The sequence below is a fragment of the Lipophrys pholis genome (assembly GCF_963383615.2).
Source record: "Lipophrys pholis genome assembly, chromosome: 8".
NCBI lineage: Eukaryota > Metazoa > Chordata > Actinopteri > Blenniiformes > Blenniidae > Lipophrys > Lipophrys pholis.
Window position 1 is genome coordinate 23270411 of NC_137630.1, and position 21472 is coordinate 23291882.

Consider the following 21472-nt stretch of genomic DNA (forward strand, 5'->3'; position numbering starts at 1 on the left):
CAATATCTAGATTTAACGCTTTTATTTCACCCAGACGTGATGATTTGCAAACAAAGTCAGCCCGTCGATGTCACATGCTGCAGTCAGCCCCTGCAGGGCACCAGCAAGGAAGTCTGGTTTAACAGACTTGAATAGTACCCGAGCATAATGGGAAGCGGATACAAATGCAATCTGTAGAAATATGTTCATCTCAACCTTTTAGATTTAGTGAACAGATTAATGACTTCAGTTAGATTAGAATAATAAGTGTATTTCCGTCATTTTAGTTAGGGAAATCAACAAAGAAAGGCAAACCAATGAAACCAGACACGTGTTCTCCCCGTGCTCCTCCAGCTTTATTGATAGTTTAAAATTACATTTCTATTTTCTAGGACTTCAGTTGCACTTTCCTTCCGACTTAAAAACTGAGTACAAGCAAATGGTATTTATACAGTAGTCTAAGTGATATTGTACAAAAATAACATTTTGATTTCAGTGAAAACATTTTTTTCATTCCCAAATAACTCCAAATTCTGCTGTTCTGACAACTGTTCTTGATGTTAAATTTTGCCAAGGTAAAAAAAAAAAAAAAAAAAAAAAAACAGAAATCCAAAGCCATTTTAAAACGAAAAGTCTTCCTTGGTCTACCAAGTGATATTTAAATTGTAAACAGATTTCTATAAAAGAGCATGATTTATTTAATACCTCCAAAATTTTTATATCTTAGTAATATAACATGTAGTTTGTTATCGCCCACTTAGCTGTGTGTAGGGGCTGAAATGCATGTTATGAACTGTTTCCGTGTCATACTCTTGGCCAACTCGTATCCCACTAAAAATAAAATAAAAAATAAACCAAAATGACCACATATGGAAGTTTGGTTTCCATTTACTCCCTTCTTCTGTCTCATTTTACCGAGACACACTTTCACAAGCTCAGAGGTCCTATAGATTCCCATATGTTTAGTCCCATTTATTCATCTCTGATCACCAGTGGCTTGGAAAGGGGGGTTCTTTAACAAAGCATTATACATAACACCGCTACCAAACTAAAACATTTTTGTATTGAATGCAGAAAGATATTTTTTCACCCCTTTCATTGTATTACATGTCGAGAGGCTCACTGGCGTGGGACTAGCCTCTGTTAGCCAACCTTTGGCCAGTGAAGAGGATTCAGAGAAAATAATACAACCAACCATCAATCTGAAAAAAAGGAGGGGCAACAGAGGGCACTGATTATGCGGTGGCTTCAATGGTGCACTCTTTTGCCAGGTGGCCCGCCTTCCCGCAGTTGTAGCAGTTAGTCTCGCTGGCTTTACTGCAGTGCACAGCGACGTGACCAATCTCACCACACCTGGAACAGACGACAAGGATGTCAGAAATGGGCCGGAAATCCCGACACACAGATCGATCAAAACCGTAAACCACCACTCGTAATGCGGTTCAGAAAGTCAGTACCTACCTGTAACATTTCACCTTATCGCAAAGCTTCTGGATGTGACCGAAGCCGCCGCAGGAGTAGCACTTCTGCTCGTTGGCGTGGTCGCAGTCACGGGCCATGTGGCCAGCTTTGCCGCAGGTGTAGCAGAGCTGCTCCCTCTCCTTCTTGGGCTCCTTGCAGTCCCGGGAAATGTGACCACTTCTGTGGCAGTTGTAGCACGCTAAACCCCCATCAACAACAACAACAAATCGTTCATTAAAACCTGCCCATAAGGACAACGTTGAATTACTAAAGGAGGAATCGAGTTGAAAAAGAGGTTCTCACCATCCTCAGTTTGGTCACAGTCCCTGGCCATGTGTCCCTGGTCTCCACACCGATAGCAGAACATCTCTACAATTCAACACAAATGTATAAAGATGAAAAAAGTCGATGCATCCATCAAAAAAGGCCACTTTAATCCACTCCTATTCCCATACAGCTACAAGTAGACAAAAATATAGTAATTGGAAAAATAACATACATTGACATAAAAATGCGTGTCACGTAATTTGTGACATGTTTTTTTTGATATCGATGTGATAAAACTGATTTAGTACCCTTAGCTCGTCCTCGACCCCTGCCGCGTCCACGTGAACCGCTGCCACTGGGACAATTCTTGACCCAATGGCCAGAGCGGCCACATCCAAAGCAATCACTGCTCATATCCATCGCCTAAAAAAAGAAGAAGAGGAAAAACAGGTTAATATATAATATTACACTAACATAATGTTGGCATTTAAAAAAAAGAGGAAAAAAGCAATTGTCACCACCATTGGAAATAAATCAAGTTTTCATTCTTCTTAATATTTTGTGCACCATTGAGAACTATGATCACATCTGTCTCAAGCAGGACAGAGATACCAGCTTATTTTTTTTCAGGCTTAAAACGTGGTCTCTTGTTCAACAATTAAGCAGCTTAGTATAATGCTAGAATCTAAAAGCATTATTACAGCACATTACTCTTGTCACCGATAGCAAAATCTGTCTAAACTACTTACAATCACACCGACGTAATGCGCTTTAGCTCTACTGGCACACATTACTTTATGGCACACTGAGTGCAAGTGCCTGTTGCTGAACATTTGACTGCATTTGCGTGTCTCCAGACCTGTGAAACTTCCCACCAACTGTAATCATCTCTCGTTTAGTGTTGAGAAAAATTCACGACATACCTAAGATATTACTAGGGTTTGAGTCAAACACCGTTACAGCAAAACTGAGTCTAGCATGTTTAACTAATAGAGGGAGGGGGGGAGGGCTAATCTATTATCAGACAGGGGTACAATTTACAAAACTGGCCAACCTGACTACAATTAACTACTCAGCTAACTTACACTGCTTCCCCAGTGAGATCATGGTGTGATCACCAAAGGTCAACCTTCAGTTTTCTGAGCGCTGAAGACATCAAGCCAGGAAAAAGTTAATGAGTAATCAAGTTCCTTGGACCAAGTATCCAAAAACTACACATTGATTCCACCTAATACAAGTACTTTTATACCAATGAATACATTTAGTAGATTTAGACTCTTAGCCATTTTTTTCAACTTCTTACTTAAAAAAAAAAAAAAAAAGAAGAAGAAATAGTTCAACTTTACAATTTTGATATTCAGGCATCATGCTGGCACTAAAGTTCAAGTTTGAGCATGTAAAAATAAATTGGTGGGGAAACATATGTAGAGCTTACTGTAATTCAATACGCCTGGTTGGGTTTGATTTTTTTATTTTTTTTAACTAACAATTAAAGACGGTATGAGACTTTAGCCAGACAAAGATCGAAGTGTGTTACTTTTGCATGATTTAGACAAAACATTTTTTTTGTTTAAATTTGTTTGCTAGACTTAAGAAGCACGGCCTTTCCAAAACAGGCCCGTTTTGAGTTTCTTCCATTTACTTGAAAGGATTCGTTTTATCATCGTTTAATGAACCGCGGTTCCCCAGGAGCCACATGGATGCTCTTTTCCGCAGAGATTTGTTTGTTTGATCCGGCGTGCGGATGTTGAAATCGCCCTGGGTGTCTGGTCGACAGTGCTGCTGACCACAGAGATGTCCACGAGAGCACGCCGTGGATTGTATGCTAACTCGGGAGGCTAGCGTCAGAGGGCAGCACGTCGCATCGTGTTGTGTTGATCCAACATCTGCAAATAAAACAACAAACCCGCGGCCTAGTAGCGATTAAACATACCGGAATTCGCTCTACAAAGTGTCGGCGATCCGTCCGTACTGAAAGCGTGTACCGGATTGTTCCGATTCCGAGGCGTTTTTGAGCACGCACAGGCAGAAATCAAATGCCAAAGGTTGAAGCGACGCTAGCTGGCCTAGTCACGTTGATTTTCCTGCGTACTCGCGAGACACCGCCGCTGCTGGCTAGCACATGCTAACGGACCACCTCACGACCACGACCAACCAGCTCGCTTCGGTCGACGATCGACCGCTCTAGGACCGCAAGAAACTGGCCATCGGGACCTTGGGGCGATAAATGGACGCGGTACGTGGATTTCGCCCGACATTTGAGTCTTTATATCGTATGAACAAAATTTCCCGCGCAGGACGCAAACAGCAGGGTCGTTGTGACAAGCTAGCGCTAGCAGGCCGGACCGAGATCCCGATGCACCGTTAGTTAAGCCAAATATCAGCACGCATTGACAAAGGAACCCCCATCAAATCTTCAATTTACCGCGTGGGTCTCTTTCAACGCGTCGTGACTCCAACAGTAACACCCGAACGACGTTTTTTTGTTAAATGCATTTTAATGCCCCTTTTATGGCTTACCTTGTTGGGTATCTAGCTCTGTCAGTGTTTACGCCTCCTTCTTTGCGCTACATGCGGTGTGAGCAGGAGTTCCTGAATTGTCATTCACAGGATCCAGTAAAAAAACGCGCTGCCATTGGCGACTCGCGCTGAAAACAACCAATCAGAGACGATGATGTCTGGACACCGCCTCTATAAATCAGCCAATCGTAGACAAGGAAGGTCGTTTTTTCCCTTAATCGACTAGCTTTATTTTGCACTTTTACTTAATATTCCTACCTTCTAAATACTTACTAATAAATATATTAGAGATTACATTTCCCCAACAGCAGGCACATTTTTACGTTTTATGTTTCACTTTAATGTAATTTTCAGGTTATTTGAAAACTTGCGTCACACAAATTTGCATATCTACACTCCACATAAAGAGCCAGGATCTAATCCCTCATGCCTTTTTCTTGCAATCCATTAAATTCACATAACTTTAATAATTCATAAATGTTAAACTAGAAAATGTCTTATAACGTCTGTAAAAAAAAAAAGTCAGCCTACTGACTACTTGAAAGAGCAAGAGTTAAGACATTTGAAAATGATAATATAAATCTGACTTTAAAATGGCATTTTCAGAACCTTTGAGTGAAAGACAGCCATATGACTAAATGTCATATCATATCATATCATATCATATCATATCATATCATATCATATCATATCATATCATATCATATCATATCATATCATATCATATCATATCATAACATAGCCCTTTTTGTGATTGGAACATATTACAAAATGTCTTCAAAATCTCAAGGACTGTTTCCACTGTATGGCTATATTTGAGTTATATTATCTAATGGATTTCACTAATATATAAAATATAGGATACATTAAATGCTTCACAGTCAAAAAATAAGACCAAAAAACAAATAGGAAAAATGACTATGTAAGCAAAGCTAAATTTGTCCTTCAATGTCATTAATAATTTAAAGTTTAATGTATTGGTTTTTTTGTTTTCTTTGTGTTTTGTTTTTCTTTTCTTTTTTTGTTATTTAAAAGCCAATAACTGATGTGATTTTCAGCGGACTTTTGGGGATCTTGGACAGAAAAAAAATTGCTGCATTGTCCAGAGAAACATAGACCATGCCTTTAAGCAAACATTTCACAAGCATATAGTTAATTGCATAACATTCATTGTGGAACAAGTCTTGACTGCATCATATTTTGAAATGAGGAGGACTGATAGAGACACAATCTCTGCAAGCTGGAGGCATCTCAGCTAACTGGCCTGAGTGCTCTGCCAGATCAATAAGTGGGGAAGATGCATTCATCTCACTCTTAAGGTGGTTTGACTGTCAAGCTCTGAGATAGCAGTTTCTGTTTACCAAGGTCTTCCTATTGTGGATCACATTCTTTATGGGAAAGGCAGGTAAGATGCTTTACAACCTGTGATACTTAGTTCTGATTTGGATGAAATGATATATAATAATGTGCTCTTAAGGAATCAGGGTGGTGCTGTCACATATGGTGGAGTACCTTAAAAACCTCCACAATGACAAAGCCCTGCCCTCATCTTCACAGAAACACAGTTTGGTGTTTCTGTTATTTGTGTGTTATCTATCAGTCAGGGTCATCTTCTCTAAGGCAGACCAAATTCTAAACTTAGATATGTAGGATGACTACAGAGTTTGGCTTTAAACTGGAATGAGGCTTAAATGTGTGCTTTTGATGTCTAACTAGAATTGTGTTTCTGCTGCTTCATGGAAACAATGCGTGCTGGACACATGAAGACATTTTGACCAGGATGCTGATAAGACTTTCTTCCTTTGACTGTGTCACCTCCAGCCTGAAGGACCTATGGACCGTCTGTGATCGGGGTGCTTCAGGGGACCCAGACCAGCCGGCTACAGCGATGGTGAACACATGGTGAGTACAGAGGTTATGGTTTAACATTGATACTGTTATAGGTCCAAGATGGGGAAGAGTAAGGAGTCAAACTGGCTTTTTAATGCTTGAACAATCTTTGTGCAAACGAAAGAATAATTAAGTTCTGTAAATCTTTTTTCACTGAAATGTTTGTCTTTTGAATGAGATATTCAAAGGTAAAAGGAACAGCTATGGTCCGGAGAGTGGTGTGGCGGTTTGTACTCTCACCACATTAGATGTGGTCAGTGTCACTGGTTAAAGTCTGGGTTGGGCTTTCTTTATGGAGTTTGCATATTCTCCCTGTGGGTGTGTGGGCGTGGCATACCTCCATCATCCAAGAACATCATTTTAAGATAATTTGTGACTCTAAATTTTGTGTGTGTGTGTGTTTGTGTCTGTCCGTCACTGTGGGTAATAATCATTTGGGATCGGCGTCCCTAAGTTGTAATTACAATAACTATTCTTTCATACATAAAATGCAGCTCAGTGCTTCACATGAAAGAATAGAACAGAGAAGATTCAAAATTTAAAAAGCCATTTCTCCACATGACATGTGGAGAAAAAATAGATATACATAGAAAACAAGTGTTTCATTACAGGGATATTCAACAAGCGTTTCATGGCCTCAAAATGGGAGTTGGAATATATTTAGACAGACGGTTAGAAATTGAAATTAGAAAAGTGGTAACCCATGAAACCATTTACAGAAAATTAAAAAGTAATTTTCATATTAATTCTGAATGAAACAGCTGGATTTTGATTGCTTTTGGTAGAAATGTCAATTGGGCATTGTAATGGTCCAGGCTGGAGAGAGAGAGCACCTGGATCAGTTTCTCAGCATCAAGTCGGTTCAGGAAAACTGTTTCTGAGGTGAAAGAAGGCTGTTTGAAATGTTGTCAATTTAACATTCACAACACAAACTGTAGTCCAATATCACACTCAGGTTTCTGTGGCTGTTTTTTTACTGAATAATCTTCCTCTCTGTCTCACTGCCAATCGCATGCATTGTAGGTTTCTCCTCATTTGATTTAAAATAAATTATAGTACATCCAGGCAATAATGTGGGGAAAATGATGGTTCATTTATGTTTGATGGAAATAGTATTAGAGATGGATAAACAGTGAAATTGTGACATTTGCAAATGATCCCATTCCATTGAACGGCTCAAACAATGGGAACCAGATACGAGCCTTTTTCTTCTGTTCTTTGCTCAAGTGTACATGCTTGCTTATCCGCCAGATGAAAAACAGACACAAGGGGAGGAGCCGAGTATATATGTGGTTTCATATGCTGATATGCTTTCAACTTTATTCTGGTATTGTTTAGATTGATGTGATGTGACTCAGACCTGAGGGGCTCTGGGTTTTCTCGAAGCTCATCAGGTGTCGGATGGTTCAGTCGTGCATTGTAGGGTTCATACTCGTCATATTAGTGGGCTTCAAGCACACTTTTGTCTGATTTTAGTTTTATCTTTGGTTTGAGTACTCCAAATATTTGCAAAAATGTAATATTGAGAATTTTACTGCATTGCATGTTAGTTCATTGTAATTTGCTTGGTTTTTTTCATTGTGTCCTAAAATATCAATCTCGGCATACACACCTTTAATACAAAGATTAAGCCCTCAATCTTGAGCTCATAAAGCAGATGGATAAGTGTAATATTCACAACAAGTGCAGGTCAGATGTTAAAATGTAGTACATACAAGTAAAAATGAAATTACAGTGTAATCAATGTTTCTGACTAATCAAACCCCAGATATCACACTAGTAGAATATACATACATTGGTGGAATATTTAAGTTAGAATGAGTCTGATCCAAGGCTGCATGGTGGTGCAGCGGTATGCGCTCCTGCCTCACAGTGAGAAGATCTGGGTTCGAATACTGTGTGTTTGCAGGTTCTTTTTGTATGTGTGCGATTATCCAAATCTTTATATTCACTCATCCGTCTTTCTATCCCACATTATTCACTTCCCTATAATTCCCCCCAGTGATTATTCCCAGATAAAATGGCTCCGTTGGAAAACCAATCAATTATAGTAATGAAAGTATATGAATGGTAAACTGTTTTCAAAAATTCCCTTTTTACTTTTAAAAGAGTATTAAGAGACAGATTAATTTACTCTGTTGCAGTGTCGCCATGCTTCCAGCTGGTGGCGCGCTCGGTTTTAATATGGACTACTCTGAACCGGTAGTGGGTCAAATCATTTGCTTTTCAAAAGACACTTACCACGTTCAAACCAAATCTGACTTTAAAACGATTTCACTTTGGTGCACAATAAGTCACTTCTGCGGGTACAAACCTCTTACATCTCACTCAGAAATGCGAGGCAAGACCGCAAGGAGGTGACTTTAAAGTGTCCGCGGGTTGGGAGTGTTTTATCCTGTGAAGGTGTGATTAAAGAAATGAAGAAGTGGATTTGTGCCGAAGGAGAGCGTGTGTGCGGAGTGGGAGGGCTCTGGGTCCGTGCTGCTCGTTACGCAGTGTGAGCGATGCCTGCAACTCTTGTTATGACTGCGAGGTCCTGTTTCAATCAGCGGCGTCAGACGGACGCACGACACCGACTCGGACCGCTTCACCTTCCCCTGGTCAAAGTAAATATCGATCCGGCGGAGCACGGGGAAACCGGGACATTTGCGGGATTATAATCCGGGGTCCGGGGGACTCTGGGAGGAATCCTCTCCGTCGTGTCACTTTCAGGGATTTTTCTCGCCTTCACGGCGGCTCGGAAATCTTTTTTTCTTTCTCGCTCTGTTTTTTTTTTTTTTTTTTTTTCTTCCCTTTTTCCCTTCTGCGTTATTTTGACTGGTTGGTTACATAAAAAAAACAAAAAAAAAAAAAAACAGAGAGAGAGAGAGCCGCTTGTGACCTTCACGTCTGTTTTAATGCAACTTTTAACGGATCCGGAGACCGTTCGAAGCGACTTTAGCGGGGCTGGACTTTCTGTTTTTCCTCTTTCTCCGTTTTTCTTTGAATGCGTTGCAGATATGATGATGTCACCGACGCCACTTTTTCCTGAAGTTATGGCGGAGCACAACTTTTTTAACTTGTCTTGGTGAGCATGTCCAGGCTACTCCCGGCTCTGTAAGCAGCATTTTGCTATCCCTATCTCTCTCTCTCTCTCTCCCTCTCTCTCTTTTTGTGTGTGTGTGTGTGTGTGTGTGTGTGTGTCGTTCGTGAACACGGAGGCTTGTGGAAGCCGCTTTTCTCGTTAAAAAGCCACGGGGGGAAATGCACCGTTCGAAATCAGGCGTAGTTGAATGGAGGACGGTGGGGAGAGAAAAGCAGCTAAAAAACGATATTGTCCGCTTCTGTGGGCCTCCGGGTGAATTCTCAGTCATAACTGGCTCTACAAGGCCTTGTTGGAAAAAAAAAAAGAAAAGAAAGAAAGCACGTAGCACATACTGCACGCGTTTAACGAGCCTGTTTTTAATGATATTATTATACTATTACTTCGGGGGGAAAAGCAGTAACATAATGCTAACCTGCTGCATTGAACTCATGTCTGACTTTTGAACAAACTTTTGGTTTTGCAGGCTGGTTTTCTATTTTTTTTCTAACTTAATTTTGTTTTACTCTGCACACTAAATTGCAGACTTGAGATTCCTCTCAGTTTTTTGTTTTTTTTATCTTTTCTAACCGGATCACAGATTAGAAGATAGAAGACCCACAAAGCTCTGGATTTGCATCTTCTCTGTCCTCCAGACAAACCAGTATGTCTGCTGTGACAGCTCACCTCTCTACTATAAATCATCTCTGCAGCATGCTTGCAGACCACTTTTTGAGGATTGCACAGTGAAAGTGTGCATGGCAAATGTGTTGAGTAAGAATCAGTAAAAAAAAAAAAAAAAAAATCATTCAAACAAGTCCAGCAACAGTTTATGTTGAAAAACAAATCCCATGTTCTTTTTCCATTGTGCAGTATTTTTCAAGTTATTCTGGTCCTTTATTTGTTATTCAAATGGGCCGTGCATGGAAATATTCGTACTCGCTGCAGTACGTGGGTGAGTTTGTGTTAGTACTCTGTTGTCTGACCGTGCAGACAATAGATTCTGTTGAAAGCACACCCTAAATAACACGACTGACCTCCGGGGTGGCCTGAGATTCTCCAGGTCTGACTGGATTAGTTTGCCCACATAGCTGCACTGCTTGGTTCAAAAGGGAAAGTTAAAGACTATTTATAAATGGGGAGGAGATTGGCTTTAACCCCCCCCCCCCCCCCCCAAAAAAAAGGTCCTACATTGTCACTATATCTTGATCTTGTCCTGTTTTGAGTTGCAGATTTCCTCTTTAACACTTTCAAAATAATTACTTTCCCTGATCGTGCTATAATCCATGAAGATTGGCTTAGAGACCTAATAAAAAACAAGTAGGTGTGTGTTTAGCTATTTATTATTACTGCCACTAGTTTTAACAAACATGCATTTTAGACACAAAGATGTTTTCTTACTAATGAAACTTTTTTAAAGTCACAATTTAACAGTACAAGGAAGAGTACTTGATCATTTGCACAGTAAATGGCAATCGTACGACACCCAAAACTTTTTTCCTCCAAACATATGTATTTTTGTGTTTTGCAGGTTGACATTGAGTCTGCACACCAGTCATAACTTTGAATAGAAAAAACAAGAACAAGTTATGATGTGTTTTTATCTTTTTTTTTTTTTCCAGACCATTGAAAACACCCGTCTTTAACAATGGAGCACCTTCAGGGAGCGTGGAAGACCCTGAGCAACGGCTTTGGCATGAAGGACTCTGCGTTTGAGGGCCCCTGCCTTTCCCCGACCATGGTCCAGGGCTTCTCCTGCCAGCGTCGCTCCTCCGACGACAGCAAGATGCCCGACTCCAAGACAAGCAGCACTATCCGGGTCTACCTCCCAAACCAGCAACGCACTGTGGTGAGTTCTATTCGATAGTGCAGTAGTGTCACAACTTTGGATTTGAAATCGGCAAATAGGCAGGCTACACCTTGGATGAGTTGAGAGTCCATCACAGGGCAAACACAGAGAGACGGGCAACTCAAACACTCACACCCAGTGGCAATTTAAAGTGACTAGTTACATAAAAATGCAGGTTTTTAGGCCAGACTGCATGGAGAAAAACCCCACACGCTCTTAACAAATAATGTTGTTAACATCCTGGCAAGGGACTAAGACTTTTTTGAACACATTTTTTAAAACCCCTTTTCTCCCATCAGGTAAACGTGAGACCTGGTATGACTCTTCACAACTGCCTGATTAAAGCGTTGAAGGTGCGAGGCCTGCTGCCTCAGTGCTGCGCGGTCTTCAGACTGCATCCAGGACAGAGGAGGTGAGCACGGGGCCAATGTGGATTTGTGCCCACCGCCAATAAAAGCGCATCACTTTTTCTAAATCACATTCCAATCATGTACATGCTTCGTCAGTAAAAAGTTCCGGATGGACTGGAATACGGACCCGACCTCGCTGATCGGGGAGGAGCTTCTGGTGGAGGTTTTAGATCACGTTCCTCTAACGACGCACAACTTTGTGAGTACTTTCACAGCGTCCTCAACATTCGACAGAAGAGTCACCGCCTTGAAAACTAAACCCACGTTTGTTCTCTGTGGTCTGTAGGTTCGAAAAACATACCTGAAACTAGCGTTTTGTGACATTTGCCAGAAGTTTCTTCTGAATGGTTTCCGTTGCCAAACGTGTGGTTACAAATTCCATGAGCATTGTAGCACCAAAGTTCCCACGATGTGTGTGGACTGGAGCAATATCAGACAACTCCTGTAAGTATATGAGGGGGGGGAATGTTCAGGGGGACAGATGATTGTTTTCTCACAACGTTTTTTTTTTGCTGCACACTACATTTGGAGTAATTGCAGTAATTACTCAACATTTTAAGATTTCTTTTTTTAAATTATGATCAAGAGATGATTGTAAATTTTATTCTATTATTGCCCATTTCCCGCCTCCTTTCCCCATTTTGTTTTGTACTTTATTCCACATTTGAAACTAAAATACTGTAAGTGTATGCACACAGACACATCATCATTGTTGGGATCTTATTGATGTCTTATTTGTGATTTCTCTTCAACTTTTGTCTTTTATTAATGAAGAAAACTGTACATTCCACTTTAATTGCTTTCAATTTGTATAAGTTAGTCCTAAAGTAGGTTTTAGATAAAAAAGAGGCTGCATGTTCTCCTGAAAGTACATTTCTTTGCTCTTATTTACACATAGAGAAAATGTTTTTGCATAAGAACCAATATCTTTGAATGTACCTTTGCCTGCGGGCTGCAGGAGTGACAGTAATCATTTGAAGATTCATTTCACTAACAGTGAAGCGTCAGCTGGCATTTCATTAAGCACTTACACTGTCCCATGAACTGTCCACTGCCAGTTATTCACACTCCGATTCTATCTTCAGGTTGTGTCCGGCACCCGGTGAGAGCAGCGGCCCGTCCCTGCCACCGCTGACGTCCCGGCGAATGAGGGAGTCCTTAACACGGTTTCCAAGGTGACCATTACATAATCCATAACCTGAGTATTAAACAATGTAAACTAGATTTCTAAGAAGTATATTAAATGTGCTTTTTTTTTTTTTTTTTGGCTCATGAAACACTCAACAAGCATGAAATCCTGTATTGTTGCAGGATGATGTTTTTCTTTTCTCCTGTGTTTGTGGCTGCACATCTTGACATGTTCCCACCACCTGTAGATGTGTGTTTTGAGTTGTATAAAACTATGTGTATCATCTCAAACTGCTCTTATACCACATGCACAGAGCAGTGTGATGCCACAAAGCGAAACAAGGAGAAGCTTTTATTTCTTTCTTCATAGGTGAATTAATATTATAAGGTTTTGGGTGGTCGTACTATAAATAGGCCTTGATATATTTCCGTGATTATTGTCATTTTGTGGTATTTGCCGTGCTTGACTGCAGCACAACAGTAGTAATGTTCTAATTTCTAAAGGACCTTAATCTTAATTAAATAAAACCCTGTTTTTAATGACGTCCTCAGCTTTATGGGGGCTTACCGGGCCAGGGGCTGATGTAACGAGGTGTGAAAAGGGTCTGTTGTTTCAGCAGCACTTAAAATGGTTAAAAAGCACTCTGAGCTGCCAAATTAGCACTCACAAAGTATTGAGCAGTTCCATGTCGCGCATTCGCAGAAACGCTCTTTTGAAACGTAGTTTTTGTAATGGCAAAAGGGGAATTGTTCTCAAGGAGTGTGTATTATATATTATGATCTCTTGTTTGTACACGTCATGCAGCACGGTTTCCTCTGTCCCCATTTTAACCACCGGCTTCAGTTGAGTACAGTTCGTCCTCACACAGGAAGTAGACCAAGACTTTTGACTGAATGTGGTAGAACTCTATGTACGGTTAAATCATTGTGAATGGTTTAATTTGTTAAAAATGCACGTCGTGCTTGTGATATCTCAATTCAGATCAGCATTTGGGTTGTTTGGAGATTAGCATATTTGGCTGGTGAGCTTTGCACTCTTCAACTGAGCCAACACTGTTTTGGGCCAACATCAAGAGCAAAATAACCCAGTGTCAAGTTAGCCAAAAATGGCACAAGGGGACGACCACAAATAAGATTAACCAGCAGCTCCGTGCCCACTTTTATTGTGTTTTCTTCTTTTTACACACTAAAGTATGCTTTAGTTGTGGTATTGAAAACAAAAGATTCCCGACGGGGGAAAGTGAGAAAAAAAGACAGAAATGAAACTAGAAAACCCCTCCACACAGGAGTACACCGCACCGCAGCCTCAATGGCCCAATTTTTAAAGAAGTTATGATCAGTGTTCTGTATTTTCTGTAAAAATGTGTGATTGTTTTTCTCGTTTTTTTTTTTGTCCTCACAGCTCGGCCCACCGATATTCCACCCCTCATGCCTTCAACTACATGACGTCATACCCACCCACAGGCGGCGGTCTTTCCCAGAGGCAGCGCTCCACCTCCACACCCAATGTCCACATGGTTAGCACCACCCTGCCTGTAGACAGCAGCATGATCGAGGTAACTACACACCATATGGGCCCCTTGGGTGCTCCTGTAGGTTTCGAGCGGCCGCTCCTAAAATATCTCCTGCCTGAGAGTGTTCTTGGCCCTCCTACGTTCTTCTCAGGCATTCCAACTATTTTCGTTCTGCCTTTTTCTACCTCTTATCTACCTGGACAGAGCGAAGCCTGTTTTTCTAATTCCCCTGATAGCATCTGTCTGTGCAGTTTTCAATACGTGCGACATCTAATTTCCCCCCTGTTCAGTTCTAGTTTCTGCCACTTGTTGCTTAATCACCTCACTAGTTTTCTTTTTTTTGTATGTCTGCATGCGTGGTAGACATGTTGCCCTTATTTTCTGTCCAGGTAGAAACTTGTTCATCACTTTTTGTCGTTGTTCTTTCCTCACTTTCCTTTACTCTGTCCCTTTCCCTCCTGTCTCCTTTACTGCCCGGTTGTTTTGTACCCTACTGGGGAGTAGCTAGACTGCCTGAATACCTCTCCCAGCTCCTGGTGCCATAGATTCTGGCTGAAGAGGAAAGTAGGTATTGTGCACTTCTCCCAGTCTTTTGTTGAGGCCTCACCTGAGAGACCAGAAAAGGTTAGAAAACAGAGTGTCTGTGTGCAGTCTGAATGGCATGCCTTTCAAACGGGTTATCTCCTGTCATATCTCAGCACTTAACTTCAAATGACGAGTGACAGCTCAGCTCGGAGATATTAGTTTGAGCGAGCTAACCAAACTTTGTTCTGTTGTTTCTTTAGGATGCGATGCGCGATCATGACTCAGGTGAGTGTCTGGGCTGCATTCGGCTAACCTCATGTCGCATTGTCTAAGGGCTGCATCACTTCTCCTCCCACACCTTCAGTGCTCGTTTCCCCTTTTTATTGATGCTTTTTGATCTTTCTGACTGATTTAAAAATGTGTGGGGGAAAAAAAGTGAAGTCTAAACTGAACTAGATCTTTAACCCTGTCATCACTGGGAGGATTTAGTACATGTGCTTCATTTCACCACAACTCCTAGATTATTTTTGGTACCAAAAAAAAATCTGAAACTAATTGAAAGTGGAGTAATAGAGCTTTGCGTACATATACCATTGATTATGACTTCCTCAATGCGGCCTTCAAATGACAAACAATATGCCACACATCTGTATCATGAGCTATTGAAAGTTAAACGCCTTAAAAAGAGGGACAGGCGCAGAAATCCAGTCGGTGTCGTAAGAGGGTTACACATTGTCAGTGTCAGTCTATTAGTTTTATATTTCACTACAAGCATGCATCATTATATGCCCCCTGAATAGTTTACCACATGAAAGGACAGCTTAAAGAAAAACACACCTGGATTTAGACACAGAATTGCCAAAATTGCCTTCTCCTTTGGTTTTGTGTTCCTGAAGCGGGGAGTTCTCCCAGCCAGAGCCCTACAGGCTGGTCCCACTCCCAGTCCAAAGTCCCTGCGCCTGCCCAGCGAGAGAGGGCCACATCCTTCAACACTCAGGAGAAAAATAAAATTGTAAGTTTGGCATTTTGATTTACATGCAGTAAATATCTTCTGCGCCCCCTTGTGCGGCCTGCACTGTAAAGTCACAGCCTTGTGTTTAGCTTGTGTGTCAACAGTTTGATCTTTGTGATTTCGGTTCATCCAGAGGCCTCGGGACAAGCGTGACTCGAGTTACTACTGGGAGATCGAGGCCAGCGAGGTTTATCTGAACTCCCGCATCGGTTCAGGCTCTTTTGGAACTGTATACAAAGGAAAATGGCATGGTAGGAATGTCTCACAGATGGGGCAGGGTTCTGTCAGGTGTAACACTTTCACATATTTTTCTCACACTTTGACATTTTCACACTATGTCATGTGACACCGATGATGGTGAACTGGTGTGCATGCGGAATTCCTCTCTGTGAGAGCGCTGAGAGTTTTTATGGGTTCGTGGAAGCTCATCCTTGGGTATTTTTTGCTGTAGGTGATGTTGCAGTGAAGATTTTAAAGGTGACAGACCCGACGCCAGAGCAGTTTCAGGCATTCAGAAATGAAGTTGCAGTCCTGAGGTGAGAAATGTGTTTATTTCATGTATTAGCGGCATTCTTGGTTCATCATCCATAACATTTATCTTATCTGTGCTCTGCTGATTTCCTCTCCCTGTCTGTTTGTCGGGTGGCAGGAAAACTCGACATGTCAACATCCTGTTGTTCATGGGCTACATGACGAAGGACAACCTGGCTATTGTCACCCAGTGGTGTGAGGGGAGCAGCCTCTACAAACACCTCCATGTCCTGGAGACTAATTTTAAGATGATCCAGCTCATAGATATCGCCAGGCAGACGGCTCAGGGCATGGAGTATGTTGTGAACAATGGAGCTTCCCTCAAAAGTCACATTAAAAGGATCACTGACTTCATCTAACCTTTGTTCCCTTTTTTTTTGTTAAAGCTATCTGCATGCAAAGAACATCATTCATCGTGACATGAAGTCCAACAGTATCCTTTCTATTAGTTTTACAATAGAAGCAATGCTTACACTGTCATTGTTAAACAGTGGAATTTGTCTTCCCTCAGTATTTCGCTATGATTCCTTGACAGTGGTGCAGACATTTTCTTGCATGAAGGACTAACGGTGAAAATCGGGGACTTTGGTCTTGCTACAGTGAAGGCCAGGTGGAGCGGCTCTCATCAGGTGGAACAGCCGTCCGGATCAATCCTTTGGATGGTCAGTAAAATGTCTTAAACCTCCAAACAGCAGTGTAACACACCTTAGTAACGCAATATAAACGGCCAGTGTGCATCGAAACCTTTTTCGATGTTGTGCAGTGATCATACAGATAATAAGGTGTGACAAGCCAGTGCCTTCAGCCACTGAGGAAGAACGGAACTTCATTCTTTTTTCTTCAGTAATGCATATAGCTCTACTGAAACACTTTTGAGTGGTAAAGAGAACTTTTAAAAATATGAATTGTTCTTGAATATGTCTACAGTGATTGTGTTTCTTGTATGTGGACAGGCTCCCGAGGTTATCCGGATGCAGGATAACAATCCGTACAGCTTCCAGTCCGATGTCTATTCCTATGGAATTGTTCTCTTTGAGCTCATGACGGGAGAGCTGCCATACTCCCAGACAGCAAACAGAGATCAGGTAAAGAGCATTTTACATCTCACACCCTTTCTCAATCGCAAGCAATAATCTGCCACTTCCTTTTTCACACCGTGGAAGTGAGATAGTGTACCCGCATGTCTGCCTAGTTCACACGAGATCAAATTTTTTAAATAAAGTCAAATTATTTACAAGAAACAAAAAAATAATAAATCTTAAAAATCAGTAAAGAACTTCAATGTAGCCGCCGAAAAAGGAACTGACGCCGCAATCCTTGTGACACTTTTCTACACAAATGTAAGCGTTTGCATCAATATCCTGACAGCTGAAAGTCTTCTCAGAGTATTTTACGGCACAGAAATCCCCACTGACGCTCTGAAACTTCATGTGAAAGGATTTCTCTGGGTTTGCTCATCTATGCATCCCAATTACACTGAAGGGTTCCACTGGGATGCGTCGGTCAGCATAGATGAACTATTTCCCCAACTACACAGAAATCAATGTCCACCTACATAAACAGCAGGTTCATGAGCTTGTTTAAAATTCAAACTTCCACATTTGCAAGCAAGCACAAACGGAGAAGCTGCAGCAACAATGTGTTTCCCCAAAGGGGATTGATAAAGCATGATTAGTCATTAGTGTTTGTCAGATGTAGTGCAGAGGTGAGATATTTGGATTCCCCTTTATCTTCAACACACTTCACACTTGGGGCAGAGATGTTTTGCACAAGTGTTAAGCTGAAGATTTGGGTGTTTCTTCTACCGTTTCTTTTTTTTTATTTTAGTTTTGATTATATAAGACGGCTTGAATCACATATTCAGAAATGTGTCTGAGCTCAGGTCGTCAAGCTGGGCCTGAAGTTAGTAGAAACACACCCTGTCGCTGTCTGAAGGGGGTTGTGGCACTGGCCTAAGGCCCACCGTGGAATAGGGGCGGACGCCATGGAGCCCCAGTCCTAATTTTAACCGCAGTAACACAACCCTGTGTGTGTGTGTGTGTGTGTGTGTGTCTGAGAAAAGGCCTGCATAAGTGTGTCTCCAGTTCTTTTTCTACGTTGCGAGACCTGGCCTGAACCGCACCTGCGTCTCCTCTGAGTTCACTTTATTGTGTTTGCGTTCGCATGAGTCTTCAGTTCTGGGTAAAGAGTACCTGAATGTACTGTTATGATCCTCTGCCTCGCCATACTCTCCTTGACACCATAAAATGACTTTGCACTCAGCTGATTTGGCAAGCACATAGAGTACTTCTATCATCGCTCTCTCTGCTGCATCATGTACTTGCGCTCTTCACAATAGCTCCAGTGTTTGAGATCTGTCACCCCAGACCTGCACGCCATATTTATTATATCTCCAATAGATTTCAGATTTGGGATTGAACGACGGTGTGCTGCAAGTTCCTGACTGGTTTAACGAGTTTTTAGCTGTGATCACAGTTCCACTCTGCTCTCTCAGATTATCTTCATGGTGGGAAGAGGATACTTGTCCCCAGACCTCAGCAAGCTCTACAAGAACTGCCCCAAAGCCATGAAAAGGTTGGTGGCTGACTGCATCAAGAAGTTGAAGGACGAGAGGCCCCTCTTTCCTCAGGTGAGCCACTCTTTGTACTGTACTCTGTCACTGTAGGAGAGTTTCATTCCACTATGATTTAAGCAACAAATATCACCATAATGATATGAGGGTTTTAGTTGATACTGCGCTAATTGATAAAGCTACAACTTGTATCATGTAATCTACAGGTATAAGTGCAAAAAACAAACATTATAGACGCCCACCTCACTACATCTTCCAGCTGCGGGCGCTGATTTCCTCAAGACATCAAGACTAGCTAACAATATAATATATATACTTTTGTTTATAAGTTGTCCACAATCACTATATGTTTACCCGCATACACAGCAGAGTTGTCCTTTAACTTCAGACACAGCTAAGACGGTGCTATAACACTAACCTTCCCTGTTGATACAAGTCACTCTGCGGCGCCAAATCCTCAGGAGGATGTCGGTGAAGATGACTAATTAGGTTGGTGCGATCCTCCTCCATGTGGGAGATACTTGTTCTGGGCTTTTTCAGGAAAAACGGGCGTGTCATTCAGACAAACTCACACACCGTCGGGTTCTGTTTTTTATATATTTGCAATCAAAACTAGGAGCATGAGGGGAGAGACACAGCGCCAAAGAAACAAAGATTGTGTATATCTGCGCTCATAAAGGGCTCTACACACAGTGTGTTCAAGTGGATCATTTAAGATGACGATTGTCCTCAAACCTTGTATCGTGTGACCGTGATGGAACACAGCACACCAATAACTTAACTTCTCCTTTCTGTTTTTAGATCTTGTCCTCCATCGAGCTTCTCCAGCATGCCCTACCGAAGATAAACCGCAGTGCCTCAGAACCGTCCCTGCACCGAGTCGCTCACACCGAGGATATCAACACTTGTACCCTGACCTCCACCAGGCTGCCTGTTTTCTAGAGCCTCGGGCTGCGACAACCCCACCCCCCACCCCCCCGACTCCTTACGCCCGTCCTCCTCAGAATATACAAAATACTCCAAATGTTCAGTATTCCCAAATTCTCTGCATACTGATGCTAATATAGACCAACAGATGCACATGCAATCATACGTATCCCCATGCTAATCAATAAAATGTGAGAGGAGAGTATAGAGAGGTGAATCCCAGATGGATTCGGGAAGGGGTTTGAGTATTACGTTTGGATGGACACATGAAGATGCGTCGGTGATGCCTTACCCGACGCGTATTGAGAAGTATGCAGAGGCCTCATGTGGGCATTCGTCTTGGTCTAAGTTGTAAATATATGCACGCACGCCTACCTAAGACAATGATGAATGGACATTGAAGGAAGCATCGGAGAGACGAACGTGCCTCTGGATTTGGGTTCTGTGACGTGAAGCGCGGCCTCCGATCAGGCCGTCCTGGTTTCTGGTGAAGAGGACTTCTTGAACTTAGCTGCCTTAAGAGGAAACAAAGCCTGGATGAAGATCCTGCACTACTTCACCTCTCCCCGTCATCACAGAGCCGGTGGATGTAGTCCATTTAGTTGCACAGTAGTAGTTGATTTTGCATTGTCTTAAATGATAACGGGGTAGACATGGGGAGGTTTTTTTCCTTTTTCGTTTTTTTTTTTGTTTGCTTTTTTTTGGGTAACTTTGGATGAATTGTAGCCTGTCAGACAGTGAGCGTGAAGGATGATGGAAATCTGCACATTTTTGCAAAAAGCAGTGATTCTATGACTAAAGTGATCTGTAAGATATCCGCACATTCTTATCCGTCCTCTCCATCGACAGGTTAGCGTGAGCTGGACATTTTGGCAGTTGTCTTAAATATTTAAAATGATTTGGAGACTGATTAGTTTTTTTTTTGTTTATCATGTCACTCTCAAGAGGTTAAACATTTTATTGTGAACTTGGTGAGAAAGTTGTCTATTCGATATTTTAATAAAATTAAGTTAAATTTCTTTGCCAAACTATTGGTCACGTTTTTTTCTTTTTTCCTTTTCTTCACATGGTAAAAGACAAGGATAAGTCAACACGCTCGCACTTAATGGAGGTAAGTGATGTGGACGGCCGGTGTCAGACTATCACCACTTCACTGGCTTGCTAACAAAGTAAAATCTCACACATGTGCAAGACTCTGTGGCAGAGTGTGATGTTTGCAGTAGCACTGGCAACGTGGTGTAACCTCACTGGGGATCCAGTCCAGACACGCCACCATGAGAATCCACCATTGGCTGATGCCCGGGAGGGCTGCATAGCCACTGGCAAACTCAATGGAACAACAATCATCCAGCAAGGGAGGGACCTGTGGTGGAAAGAGAGAAGACGGTTCTATTTTGTTTTAGTGTAAACATCCAGTGTGCAGTTCCTGCAGGGCAGGACCACTTCGCTTCGTTTTAGTCTCATGTGCAGATTTACTGTAAATATGGGAATATTTGCTGTGATCCGAGAATGGAAACAGGTGTTTATTTTGTTTGTGGCTTTCTGAAGTGAAGGCAAAACATGAAACGTGACAGATGCATTTTGGGTTCTGTTTCCTATTTCAGTCAAACACTCGACCATGAGGTAGAAAAAAAAAAAAAAAAGATTTGGCATGATCAAAAATAGAGCAATAACATAGGAGCAAAGCCTGAGGTATTATTTTAAAAACTGCTCTGCTAAATGTGTTTATCTGTTCTATTTCTGCATGCTGACAAGCTGCACGGGCTGGTCAAAATGAAACCCACAGAGCCTTCAGGTCCTGGTTCTCTGCCATACAACAGCTCCGT

The 21472-nt window shown here is 41.8% G+C and overlaps 2 protein-coding genes across 13 annotated transcripts; one reads left to right on the plus strand and one right to left on the minus strand.

Annotated features, from left to right (window-relative positions):
• Positions 1-8: 8 nt before the first annotated feature.
• cnbpa (CCHC-type zinc finger, nucleic acid binding protein a) lies at positions 9-4424 on the minus strand. 5 transcript variants are annotated; one of them, XM_080469806.1, is made up of 5 exons: positions 4228-4424; positions 2016-2130; positions 1744-1809; positions 1441-1639; positions 9-1332 (listed from the first exon to the last, which is right to left on the minus strand). In XM_080469806.1, exons 2-5 carry the CDS (start codon positions 2125-2127, stop codon positions 1215-1217), a joined length of 495 nt encoding a protein of 164 aa, XP_080325932.1. In that variant the 5' UTR covers positions 2128-2130; positions 4228-4424; the 3' UTR covers positions 9-1214. The 5 variants fall into 5 exon arrangements, with proteins under 5 accessions (XP_080325932.1, XP_080325934.1, XP_080325933.1 ...); XM_080469808.1 differs by having other exon boundaries at positions 2793-4285; XM_080469807.1 differs by lacking the exon at positions 4228-4424 and adding an exon at positions 3641-3769.
• On the plus strand, positions 3825-21267 carry raf1a (Raf-1 proto-oncogene, serine/threonine kinase a). 8 transcript variants are annotated; one of them, XM_080469798.1, is made up of 19 exons: positions 3828-3943; positions 6049-6129; positions 10801-11027; positions 11327-11439; positions 11534-11636; positions 11724-11881; positions 12523-12612; positions 13968-14121; positions 14584-14703; positions 14865-14889; positions 15501-15616; positions 15750-15867; positions 16068-16152; positions 16266-16442; positions 16534-16580; positions 16691-16809; positions 17101-17232; positions 18642-18776; positions 19521-21267. In XM_080469798.1, the coding sequence occupies exons 3-19, from the start codon at positions 10827-10829 to the stop codon at positions 19659-19661; spliced, it is 2034 nt and encodes a 677-aa protein (XP_080325924.1). In that variant the 5' UTR covers positions 3828-3943; positions 6049-6129; positions 10801-10826; the 3' UTR covers positions 19662-21267. The 8 variants fall into 8 exon arrangements, with proteins under 8 accessions (XP_080325929.1, XP_080325924.1, XP_080325928.1 ...); XM_080469803.1 differs by lacking the exon at positions 14584-14703 and having other exon boundaries at positions 3825-3943; XM_080469797.1 differs by lacking the exons at positions 3828-3943; positions 6049-6129 and adding an exon at positions 8668-9213.
• Positions 21268-21472: the final 205 nt, after the last annotated feature.

Excerpts from the sequence above, each read along its gene's own strand:
- raf1a (XM_080469798.1), top strand. The coding sequence starts at position 10,827 with ATGGAGCACCTTCAGGGAGCGTGGAAGACCCTGAGCAACGGCTTTGGC. Across the intron at positions 11,637-11,723 it reads CTCTAACGACGCACAACTTT|GTTCGAAAAACATACCTGAA; the intron begins GTGAGTACTTTC and ends TGTGGTCTGTAG. Across the intron at positions 16,810-17,100 it reads CCGGATCAATCCTTTGGATG|GCTCCCGAGGTTATCCGGAT; the intron begins GTCAGTAAAATG and ends GTATGTGGACAG.
- cnbpa (XM_080469804.1), bottom strand. The coding sequence starts at position 2,127 with ATGGATATGAGCAGTGATTGCTTTGGATGTGGCCGCTCTGGCCATTGG. Across the intron at positions 1,652-1,743 it reads CTGTGACCAAACTGAGGATG|ATGGGGGTTTAGCGTGCTAC; the intron begins GTGAGAACCTCT and ends TTGTTGTTGTTG. Across the intron at positions 1,333-1,440 it reads GATAAGGTGAAATGTTACAG|GTGTGGTGAGATTGGTCACG; the intron begins GTAGGTACTGAC and ends CGTCTGTTCCAG.